The sequence below is a fragment of the Mirounga angustirostris genome, unplaced genomic scaffold (assembly GCF_029215605.1).
Source record: "Mirounga angustirostris isolate CCGP_5_RB_7025 unplaced genomic scaffold, mMirAng1.0.hap1 SCAF_12, whole genome shotgun sequence".
Classification (NCBI taxonomy): domain Eukaryota; kingdom Metazoa; phylum Chordata; class Mammalia; order Carnivora; family Phocidae; genus Mirounga; species Mirounga angustirostris.
The window spans coordinates 52,575,459-52,588,291 of record NW_026991720.1 but is presented as its reverse complement, the minus strand read 5'-3'; the positions used below and the strand labels follow the sequence as shown (position 1 = coordinate 52,588,291).

Below are 12,833 nucleotides of genomic sequence, written 5' to 3'. Positions count from 1 at the left end.
ATTCAGCATTGACCTCCTCCCTCTGAACAGCAAACGATGCCTCCTTCTCGCACTCTTCCTAAGTGTTTTTCTACCTCAATGAGTCTCCATCTCATATTGAATTTCACCAGAGTATGGCTTTCTCTCCTTCAAAATATATCTGAAAGCTCCCTTTTCCTTTCCACATATCGCTTCCAGATTGTGTCCTACAGGTATCAGGGATCAGATCCACGCAATTAGTCCTACATAAAATGCTTGCTTTTATTATTTTTTTTAAAGATTTCATTTATTTATTTGAGTGAGAGAGAATGAGAGATAGCACGAGAGGGAAGAGGGTCAGAGGGAGAAGCAGACTCCCTGCCAAGCAGGGAGCCCGATGTGGGACGCAATCCCAGGACTCCAGGATCATGACCTGAGCCAAAGGCAGTCGCTTAACCAACTGAGCCACCCAGCGCCCCAAATGCTTGCTTTTAAATGTCATTAAACAATTATTTTTAGAAGAAACTCCTTTGAGATGAAAAACATACCCTTAAAGAAAGACCACCTTCATGTTATTTTCCTCTGTCATTATGATAGGTAAATGCTATGTGGTTTGCTTTCTTGGGTTGTGTACTTAGACTTTCTTCATGGCTGCAATGGACTACAAATGTATTTTTTATTTTTAATTTCATTTTTCCTTGAAATATGAAATAAATTAAAGCAAAGCAGTGAAATTTTAAGGAACTATATATAATAGTCTGTGCTATTTCAATGGCAGAATAGATAATTTTAAAAACAAACAGTGATACTTCTCTGCATTCTGCATCAAAACTTCCTGAGATACACTCAGCCCCAGGAAAGACTACTCACCAGATTTCCTTGCTTTCAAAGCAATAACAGCTGCTAGTTCTCTCTGCACCTAGTAAGATATTAGGGGGAAAAAATAAAATTAGAATAAGAAAAATGTAGTTATCAAAAGCAGTACTTCATGTTTAGGTATGCACCAAAATTAAGAGTTACTGCAATGAAAGTTAAGTTTGCTGTCATGCTTTGGGGTTTTGTTTGTTTTTAGTATCAGGGAAAAACCTCTGCATAGGAATTTTAGGCCAAAAATCTGGAAGAATCATATTGACTTACTTTCAAAAGAAATTAGACAGTCGTCAGAATGTATACACTGTAAAACATTGGTATTTTTGATATGATTATGGGAAGAGCCTCAAAATTGTAACTGTAAAACATATAGAAATACTATAAGTAACCAATTATTAAAACATGCATGATACCTTGGCAAAGTTACTAAATATTATTTATCCCTCAACGATTGTAGCTTATCTAGAAATTCTAGAAAAATTAAATAGGTGGTCCTGGTGTAACTGGGTCTCTACTCAAACACTATCAATGCTCATTTGAAGTCTGACAGGTTTACGGCAACCATCTTGGAAAATATGCCCCAGAAAAGCAAGTGTCATCGACTCACAGGGTAGGTGAAATGGGAACAGACAAGACGGCCTTTAAAATCCTAAGTGCCTTCAACCCCACTTATTTGTCTGCTTGCTCTCTCTCTCCAACCCCCTCCCCCAAATCTGAATGCTTAAATCCTTTCCTAAAAGCATTCCCAAAGAGGACCATAAAACAGAGACAAAAAAGATAATCATAGTCAATTTCAAAGATAAGATGAAAAAAAAAAAAGATACCATGAAGATAATCTTCGGGAAATCTATGTTCAGCAGCAATAAAAATTCCATAATGAACAAGCTCATTCCTCTCTAGGACAGTCTTTTAAGCGTAGAAGTACGAATGTGTTCAGGTGTTTGGAGGTGCTGGTGAGTTTGGAAGTGTCCTGCAGCTTATTACACTAATGACATTTTAAAGGGAGAATACTACAAGTTCAAGGTTACATAAGACTTGCCATTGAAATTAATCTAATTTATATTCATTTACTTGAAGGCGAAAGTAGATCTATATGCTAGACTCTGGGTCCCCGCTGCGGACTGCTCTCACAACAGCCACGATCATCGCCCCTGAGGAAGGCAGCTTCCCCCACCACCGCTTTACTGCTGTGTTGTCCCCGCCTGGCTAATATGCATGCCATGCAAAAGGGCATACTCTTCATTTAGCCCATTCTTTGATACCTTCAGACTCTCTCTCTCTGGAAAATTATACAGTAATGAGAAGGCCATCCAGTCCCTCTTCAACCCTGGGAGTCTCAGCTCTGAAAATGCTCATGGTAGGAAAATTTGCAGTTGAACAACTTAGGGAGAAAAAGAGGGCCATGGGAAAGAGAAGGGTTATATGACCACAGAAAAACCTTTACAAATACTCGTATGGGTAGTCACATAACAACAGCCACACACTAAAAACATCATTTATTGCATACTTTATGTATCTGTAATGTATCCCCCTCTCTATCCAGGATTTTCCTCCCTCACAGCGTCACAAATACTTGGGGCTGGGGGCAAAGATGCAGACTATAAACATCCCCTGGAATCTTGTCCAGGCTTCCTGATTTTATGACCTCGCAGGGAAGATCCCACCCTGGCTCAGGGCCAGGAAGAAAGCACAGATGGGAAAAGATGTCGGAGACAGACCCCTTCATTTGCTTACAGAAGATCAAAAACAGTCTTCCTCACCCTTTTCTAAGTTTTCCAAACCTGAAATTCTCTTCAGCAGATCTTCAGTTTTTCTTTCTCTAATTAGAAATGTCCCAAATACAAAGAGCTCAGAAAAGGATGGTATTAGATTCCCAACTTCGTGTAACACATCATCTTTTCAAAGATGCGGTGGGGCAAGAAAGGGAGGAAGGGGATGCGTGAGGAAAGGACACCACATTTCGGCAGAGCTGGAAGGAGGGGTGAGAGGGCAACGAGAGAGACAAGAACTTCACAGGTGAATGTTGAAGGAACCTAAGTTTAAAAAAAAAGTTTTAAAGCAAATGAGATTACTCTACAGAACCACACAAAGTCCCCCGACTGTCTGCAGTCAGGGAGGATTTCAGAGTGTGTTATGCAGAGTGGGGTGTGGAACAGCTTCCATGTTTCTGCCCCAGGATGGAGGCTTTTGACAAAAACCCCAAGGGTAGGTATTCTTCCTACAAAACACAAAGGACAAAGTGCTGATCAAGCAAAAACACAAACTAGCTAAGATCTGATTACATGTTCCTATAGCATCTCCACAGAACCTTTTTTTTTTTTTAAAGCACACTGTCAAGTATTTAATCATTTTCAAATGAATGACTAATTCCTGTCTTCTGGATGGAAGCTCCACTGAGGCAGGGACCTGTTTGTCTTTTTATGGTATTATCCAGAGCAATCACCGACAATCATTCATTGGCCCACAGGAGGAGGATGCATACACAACTTTAGGGAAAATGTGGGAAGGACCTAGGGGAGAGAAAAATGACAAGGGAAGGCATTCCCCACTAATAAGCTACTCCCAGGGGCGCCTGGGTGGCTCAGTTGGTTAAGCGACTGCCTTCAGCTCAGGTCATGATCCTGGAGTCCCTGGATCGAGTCCCGCATCGGGCTCCCTGCTCGGCAGGGGGCCTGCTTCTGCCTCTGACCCTCCCCCCTCTCATGTGCTCTCTCTCTCTCATTCTCTCTGTCTCAAATAAATAAATAAAATCTTAAAAATAAATAAATAAATAAGCTACTCCCAGCAGGAATCTTCAGAACAGAATATTAGAAGGACTCAGGGCTTCCTCTGCCAATAATTATTACTTTTATATTGAAAACTGAAACTCTAAGCAGCTGCAGAAACAGAAACTAGAATTTTCTAGGAAGGGACTGGTTGGCACTGAACACAAAGTTCTAGCACCAAAACTTCGGACGGCCGGGATACCGGCCCATATTCTGACAACTTCCTGAGACACCCCGAGCAAAAGCCATCCAGCTGTGAGATGCTCCAGAATTCCTGACAGTCAGGAACTGTTTGAGATAATAAATATGTAGTTCCAAACCACCAAAGTTTGAGGTAGTTTGCTCTACTGAGGAGTCTTTTATAAGAAAATGACTATTTTTCTACTTGATCTACTCATGTTATTGGTTAACCTTAGTTTCTCTGTGATTGAAATGAACCCTCTTCTTAGATCAGGCTCAAGACATGTACGCATGCACAGCCAAGAGCCACATTCTGATACTGGCCCTTGTTTTTATTTAATGTGGGTGCTAATCCACTGCCTGGGTAAGTGGAAGAAGGATGCATTATTACCTTGGCCTTCCCTATCACAACCCTTCCCCACTATGATCTGCAGCCCCTGCGGCTAGATGTAGTTCAGAATTCAAACTTTTATCCATTTCAGAAAGGGATCCTATCTATGTCACATCCTCAGGGAGGTCTGGGGCAGCAACTCATCATCAGAAATCAGACACATGAATATATTTCTGCAGTGAAATGTGTAATTATTCATACCAAACGAGACAATGGAAAACTAGAAAAAGCCTTGGGATTTTCCACTGTATATGTTCAGAGTAGGTTAGATTTTGTCACCAAGTACGGAGAAACTTGTTGTCCAGAGCTTTTGTATTTCAGAGGTGAATAATAGATGGTAAACCTCTACAAATTGTTCACTAAAAGCTTCTCTCCCTCATTTTTTCCCTTCATGTTTCCTCTTGTCAAATAGCTATGTAGAAATGCTTTCTTTAACTAGCTTGGATTTTCATCAATCTATTTCAGCAGTTCCCAAGCCTGACTGCACATTAGAATCACTTGGGGAGCTTTAAAAAACTACTGACCCTGAGCCCCAACTAAGTCAGCCTCTCTGGGGGAGAGCCCAGGCATCAGTACTAGCTGCTGTTGGTGTTTCAAAGGTCCCTAAGTGATTCCAGGCTATATGCAGGGTTGACAATCACTGCTCTAATCAATAAGGTATCTTAGTTTTCCCAAGACTCAACCTTTTAATCTTAGAATCATTTCAAATGGCAATCCATCTTTACTTTGTATGTTGTTCTCCTCTAATTTAATTCATTTGTAAAGGAACATGGCCTTCCCTGTATTCTAGCTATAGAATTATGCTATAATCCAATCAAATGATAAGATTCAGCTACTACATCAGCAGTTTCATAGATACCAACTACTCAAGTACAAGGAAAACTGCAAGGACACTTTTTAAGAAGCTGAAACTTTAATTGAAAACATAGTTGACTCAACATGCAAGAGCACTAAATAATTAAAAACACATCTGTAGCTTAGGGTATATTTGCTCTTGTTAATATTTACATAGATAGGGTAATTAAGGGACTAAGAAGACATTCCTCGAAACTTTCCCTCTCCCCTTGTTACCCATCAGAAACATGTTGCAATATTTGAAACTTCTTCAACAATCAGCACGACTGTTCACAAAATAGCCCTGAAATTCAACAAGAGTAAGAGCCAGTCTTACTTCTAGCATTTTGTCTTCTCTTCTCTTTGGCACTTTAATTGTGCCTTCAGCCCCCAAATCCAAATGCTCATGAAGTTTTTTTGTGGCAATGCCAAGACTGAAGAGGCAAAAGAAAAGTGTCAAATGCAAACTCTGAGTGCCAGGGAGCATCTCTGGGACAGGTTAACTGAGAAGACATGGAGGAAGAAGCCCTTAAAAACCAAGCTGGATAGAATGAAGGTCATTATGGGGAGACAGATCAAGTGTGGCAAAGTCTTAGCTAACCAGAGCATTGTCCTTACAAACTAACTTTGAATAAATCGCCAAAGATTTCCTAAAGGTTTCAAGTAAATCTATTTTAGAAACATTTAAATTTTGATACCATGATAGAAATGTTTTACAAACATAGAACCTATTTTCTCAATTTCCTCTATTAAATGTAAGAAGAAACATTATTCAATTCTCTTCCCTGTTCTATTCCCAAATATACTCACTTTTAAACCACTATAAAATCTTAAGCTAGTAAGGACATGAAGAACTCCAGAAAGAAACAAATATGTATGCTCCTTAATCAACACGCTTTGAGATAAGACACAAACTGAGCAGTGAGGGTGGCTAGACCTTTGTCCTATGAAGGAACACCCATGAGCTAAGTTACAATTTCCTTTGTTCCTTCCTCAGAGGCCTCTTTTCCTCTTTCCAAATTCATTATTTTGTTCCAAAGAACTAATATTGCCACAAGCCTGACACATGGATAATCTTGCAATTACCTGTTATTAGAAAACCAATAATTAGAAACCAGTAATTAGAAAATTAAGAAAGTTGTTTATACATCTGTCCAGACACTACTGCTCTCCACCTAACAGTTTATTTAACAAATAGTTGTTTTCCCAGTAATTGCTGTCACCACATCAAAGATGTATTTGTTAAGCATACTGGGATGATAAAATATGCTTACTCATCTATTTCAAGGCTATTAGGGATATTTAAAAATCTTTTATGTAGAATATTCTGTTGAACATATACAGATAGGCCTATTAATTTTATTATAACATAGACAACAGCTGACCGTTCAAAGACCAATATATATGTAGAAGTGGCCTGAGAGCAACAAGATGCGTTAGAATGAATTCCTCCACTTAAGTTTTTAAATCTGCTATTTAAGTTGGCTATATGTATATACATCTACTTTGACAGAGCTTCACATTAAAAAGATCTGGTAGTTTTTAGGTGATCACAAGCATAGTGTGAATTAACAATGGAAATGAGATTACTTAGAATAAATAACAATGTGTTTAGGAATATTATGAAAAGATGACATTCAGACCACCAAAAAAACCCCCAAAACTGGTAGAATCCAGAAAGATCAACATCTGGGTTGTATTCGGTGTGGAGCATCATCTGTTTAGGTTCATGAGGAGGAGACAGGAGGAAACTAGGGGATAGCCACCTCCTTGTAGCTAAATGCGCTGAATGCAGCACTCTTTATTTACCTCGTCCTCTCTGTAGGATTTGACATTGTTACCTCTTCTCTTCTTAACCACTAGGATTTCATGATACTGTATACTCCAGGCTTTTCTCTTTCCTCTCTGGCTGCTATTTCTCTTCTCCCAAGGCTCTACTTTTCTTCTACCTTTAAATTTTGATACTCCTTAGCAATCTATCCTCAGCCCGCTAGACCTTCTTCTCCTTCTGTTCATTCTCCATAGGTCATTTCATTTACTCACAGTGCTTCAATTATATTTGTATCTCTAGGGCCATTCACCTTCCGGACCTAAATGTTCCACGAGTAGCTCAAACTCAACATTTCCAAATGTGAAGTCACTTTCTTACCACTTCTTCATACCCCATATAATTGCTCCATGTCCCACATACCAAGTCAGTGAATGGTAGCACCATGCACCCAGGGTCTCAAGCCAAAAATTGAGGTGTCCCTGACTTAGCTCACCACCATCTTTTCCCATTCAGACTGTTGTCCCTAACTCTTCTCTCTTCAAACCATATGATTCTTTACAGCAAAACTAATCATCTTACAAAATAAATTTTACATTATATCTCTTGCTAAAAAACTCTTCAAATACTTTTCCATGACACTATGACAGAGTCCAATGTCTAACACTGCATATGTAGTATTCTTCTGATCTGGTCTTTAGTATTATCTCTATCTCCTCTCCTTCTCTCAAAAAAATCTATGTTCCCCCCCCCCAAAAAAAAAGTCAATACTCCAGTCTTAGGAAAACAGAACTCTTATATTCTCTGAAAGGACCATGCTCTTTCCTCAATTGGGCCTTTCCACATGTTCTTCTCTCTGTCTGGAATGCCTCTCCAATTCCCCACTTTGTGTGACTGTCACTTACTTGTCCTTCAGGTCCCTCCTTAGTTACTGTCTTCTCTTGAATGCTACCCATCTCCCCCAGTGGGGCCACATCCTCCTTGCTTATACCCCAATAACATTTACCTCAATTATAAGGCTTTCACAGGCTAGTGAAATCTCCCCTTTAGTTGGGGGTCCCCAATAGTTTATTATAAGGCCCCTGAAATGAACTCCTTTAGCCATCATTCTGACCCTGGTTCTTGGTACCACTCACAGTATGTACGTTTGTGCTTGAGAATAGAAGCGAAGTGTCTGTAGTTGCTGCAGAGAAGAGAAGACTTAGGGGGAACATGATCATGAGCTTCAGATATTTGAAAGGTGGAAGGTAAAATTCAGGCCAATGGAGTGAAGTTACGAAAAAGTATGTTTTAGCTCTAAGAGCTTTCAAATAATCAGAGCTGTCCACCGTGGAAATGGTCTACCATGTGAAGTTCGGTAGAGGATGCTTTATAGGGGAAGGTAAAGATCAGAGGCACTCAGACTAAAGGGCTGTTCTAAAGATTTGTTTTACCAATGCCTCCTTTCCAAATCATTCACTACCAAAAGAGAACAAGCATAGGTCTCCTGTAGGTAGTGGTAACTGTCAGCTTACAGTTGAAAAGTTGGTGGTGTCACAGCCATCTAACCCACTCAACAGAGATAAAGGTGGTACAAATCTTAAACAGATGAAAAATAACTGCTGGGAGCCTTTTCTTGGAAATCTCATAAATTTCATGACACAAATTGCAGGAGAAGCTACAGAGGTACTGGTTGAAAGAAATCTGAAAAGGGCGAGCTAAACAACACTAACATCTTCTCCAAAGAACAGGTGTATCTGCTCCTTCAGTCTTCAAAACTGCTCTTACTGCTTCTGATCACTGATTTCCCCAAAGCCTTAACTGCTGGGCAGTATTAATTCTTGACAAATAAAAATATCATATATATGAAATGTATTTTAAGTTAACAATTATATGTTGGACAATCTGATTTTAGTTATAATAACCAAATAAAACATTATGTTTATTTCCTTTTTATTTTTAGGTTTTTTAAAAGATTTTATTTTTTTGAGAGAGAATGAGAGAGAGAGAGAGAGAGAGAGCATGAGAGGGAGGGAAGATCAGAGGGAGAAGCAGACTCCCTGCTGAGCAGGGAGCCCGATGAGGGACTCGATCCTGGGACTCCAGGATCATGACCTGAGCCAAAGGCAGTTGCTTAACCAACTGAGCCACCCAGGTGCCCCTATTTTTAGTTTTTATTTCTCGTTATTTTTTCCACTTTCTGGTAAGCCCAGAGTATTTTCAATCTATACCACATTTAAATAATTCTTCAGTGGATTTAGAGCTTATTTAACAAAGTTGTCTTTAAGGACATAATATAACTTGCAAACTCAGTTCTTTTATTCCTTATTACATGTCTGTCCTTACATGGTAGAATATCCTTTCTCAGTCATTGCACTTTTCAGAGGTAAGGTTCTCAACTGCAGCAACAGTGTAACTGTAACACCAGTCAGGTCCCAGAAATTCTAAGGGTCTCTTATCTGCATGGATGTTACGTTAGGAACACCTGTATTTGAATGAATTCAGATCAACTAAAACCCTTTCCAGTCAGAAAGTCCATCTATAAAATGGCTAACATGGGAGGGCTCCCTGGAAGAACAGATTCAGAGCTTAAGATGCAAAAGCCTGAAATAGGAGAAGGAAATCTCCATTTATTTTATGTCAACTTTGGAAGAAGTTTTAGGATCCCAGTTTGTGGGGTGGAGTCACAGCCTTCTACCTCAGAGGATTGTTTTTAGAATCAAACTAGTTAACGCCTAAAGCATCCAGAACAGTGCCTGAAACTATCATCATCATATTATTGTAATTAATATAGTTGAGCTTTACAATAAATATAAGGATCCAGTCCTTAATTACTTTAATACTTCATATGCTTAAGACCCTCCTTCTCACCTGAATTATACTCCTTGACAACCAGTGTTGTCCCTGCTTATTACTTTCTACCTACCTATCCCCCTGCTCCATTGCAACTCGCATAAAAGGACTGATGGGTTTCATTGAAAAGTGGTGAACTGTGTTTAAAGTGTTTGTATTTTCAGAATTTATTTTAAGAATAAACTTTTTTTTTTTAAGATTTTATTTATTTATTTATTTGACAGAGAGAAACACAGCGAGAGAGGGAACACAAGCAGGGCGAGTGGGAGAGGGAGAAGCAGACTCCCCACTGAGCAGGGAGCCCGATGCGGAGCTCGATTCCAGGACTCTGGGATCATGACCTGAGCTGAAGGCAGACGCTTAACTGACTGAGCCACCCAGGCACCCCAAGAATAAACTTTTAAATGTCCACAGAATTCCCAAGATTTCACAAATGTATGAAGGCCAGAATTTAGTTTTAGAAATTCACTTTTTTTTAAAGATTTTATTTATTTGTCAGAGAGAGAGAGCACAAGCAGGGGGAGTGGCAGGCAGAGGCAGAGGGAGAAGCAGGCTCCCCACTGAGCAGTGAGCCTGATGTGGGACTCGATCCCAAGACCCCAGAATCATGACCCGAGCCAAAGGCAGATGCTTAACAACCGAGCCATGCAGGCTCCCCTAGAAATTCACTTTCAAATTTCAGAGGTATCCATAAACTTAACTAGCTGTGGCCTGGCAGCTTTGGATGTATGAGAGATTAATTGTTCTTTTATGAATTAAGAGACTTGTGGGTATATATTCAACAAGGAATGTGTATTTATTTTGTATTTCTGCCATTGCAAACTACCACCCATTTATTGGCTTAAAATGACATCCATTTATCATCCCACTTTTCCATAGGTCAGGAGTCTGGGTACAGGGTGGCTCAACTGGATCCTTTGCTTAGAGACTCACAAGGCCAAAATCAAGGCATGGGCACAGCTATATTCCTTACTGGAGGCTCCGGGAGAGAAGATGCTTCCAGGCTCATTCGGGTTGTTGGCAGAATCCAGTTCTTGCATCTGTAAAACTGAGGTGCCTGTTTCCTTGCTGGACCCTGGCAGCCTGCCCTGAGCTCCTGAGACCTTTCTCTGGTCCTTGTACATGGGATCCCACTTCTCACTTCCAGCCATGCCACCCTGAATCCTTTCCATGCTTGGAATTCTTTCTTACCTTCTCTTCTGCCATTTCTCTTTGACTCCTGCCAGAGCAACTTCTTTGTTTTTAAAGGCTCATGTGATTAGACTGGGTCCATGTAGACAATCCATGTCTGAAGCCTTAATTATAACTGCAAAATCTCTTTTGCTATGTAATGTAATATTTGCAGGTGTCAAGTAATGTATTCATCTTTGGAGGACCATTCTCTCTACTAAAGAATAGTGACACAGATCCTCGGAGCCTTCCAAAAAATTATCCCTGAACACTTTTTAGGGCCTTGTCATAACTTGTCAATACAGCCTAGTTCTGGAACATGATTTGCCTGCTATAAAATCAGAGCGTATCTCTGAGTTCACACGAGGGAACCAGAAGACCTTAAGAACCAGTCTGAATGAATTTCTCAATTGCTAAACTATGCAGCCATGTTTACCAGTATTTAATGATTCCTAACAAGTTAAAAATTAAAATACTATTTAATGTAACTTCATAGGTCTCATTTCATAAGATTGTTTAAATAAGAAGAGAATTCTATAATCAAATCCTATACCCAACTTTCTGAGACCTATTCAGTAACTCTGAAGTATTTTAAGTGAAGACAATGTGGAAAATAGCTTTTTGAACCCTAAACTGTTATTTTAAATTAATGTGGACTCTTAATACTTCCTACTTTTTTTTTTTAAGATTGATGTATTTATTTGTGTGTGTGAGAGAGTTGGGGAGGAACGGCAAAGGGAGAGGAAGAGAAAGAGAATCTCAAGCAGACTCCCCGCTGAGCATGGAGCCTGACTTGAGGCTCAATTGATCTCACGACCCTGAGATGGTGACATGAGCCAGAAATCAAGAGTCAGACGCTCAACTGACTGAGCCACCCAGGCACTCCAATATTTCCTGTCTTAAATACTCCATCTCTCTAATGTGAATAATACATCTTGCTCTGGGAGACTGAAATATGACAGTGCACAAAAAGCGTTAGCAGAATGCCTGCACAAGGTCAGGACTCAATAAATATTAGCCAGTCTTAGCCTTTTACCCATTTCTCACTTGGTCTTCTTAAACCAACAGCATGCTGATAAATGACATCTGCAAGCAAGTTTCTTCAATAATTTCCTCCCACAGAAGTTCATCTCTGCATTGTTTATAATAGCAAAAGATTGAAAATAACCACAATGCCCAGAACAGGAGATAATGAAAAATCCATGGAACACAATACTTTAGAGCCACAAAAATGCCATAGGAGGAGCTTTTCAGCACTGAAAACATATTTGGTGAAAAGTACAGACCACAAAATAAAAGGGTCTTTTTTTTTTTTTTTTGTAAAAAGTATACATACAAGAGAAATAACCTAGGAACTAATAAATACTGAAGTTAATAATGAGTTACTAATGAATGGTTCCATTATGGGAATTTTTTCTATTGTGGAATTTTTTAAATTGCGAAGTCTTTATGTTCAAACAATCCAAGTGTCAGATAAATAAAAGAGAACTGCAAACATAACCCACAGTAATGACAACTCACTATCAGCTTTACCATCATTTTGACATTTACAAATATAGCAGTAGAACTCACATTATCTCTACCCACTATTCACATAAAATTTCATTATATACTTAAGTTCTACAACAATATAAAATAACAGGAACTAAGTCAAAATCTACCTTATTCCATCATTAACAAAAACTCAAGTAATTTTCACTCTTTTATATGCCTCCTGGTCCTTCTGCACATATGGACATATTGTATAAAGCTATAACATTGCCTTCAGGATGCAAAATTACATTTCCTCTAAGCAGCTATAAGAAGTTGTATTTTAAACAAATGCACAAAACAGCAACTAATACGAAATGTTCATGAATCATCCTCTTAAAACTTTCAACTTCCCTCAGATAAGATTTCATGGTAACATTTTACAAACCCATGACGGTCAATATATAAATTGATAGCTGAATGGAGTATTTCTATTGCTCGTTAACTAAAAATGTCTAGGTTTTCTATGTGTATTGCACATCAAAATGCTTTTCCTCACCTTGGGAAGAGATACTCAAATACCATAATATACATG

The 12,833-nt window shown here is 39.1% G+C and overlaps 1 protein-coding gene across 3 annotated transcripts in view; it reads right to left on the bottom strand.

Annotated features, from left to right (window-relative positions):
* Positions 1 to 12,833, bottom strand: part of RAPGEF5 (Rap guanine nucleotide exchange factor 5) — a 230,985-nt gene that overhangs the window by 146,103 nt on the left and 72,049 nt on the right. For all 3 annotated transcript variants that reach the window (XM_064575177.1, XM_064575178.1, XM_064575179.1), the window contains one exon: positions 829 to 877. In XM_064575177.1, coding sequence (XP_064431247.1) covers positions 829 to 877 — 49 coding nt within the window. The remainder of the gene's footprint in view (positions 1 to 828; positions 878 to 12,833) is intronic.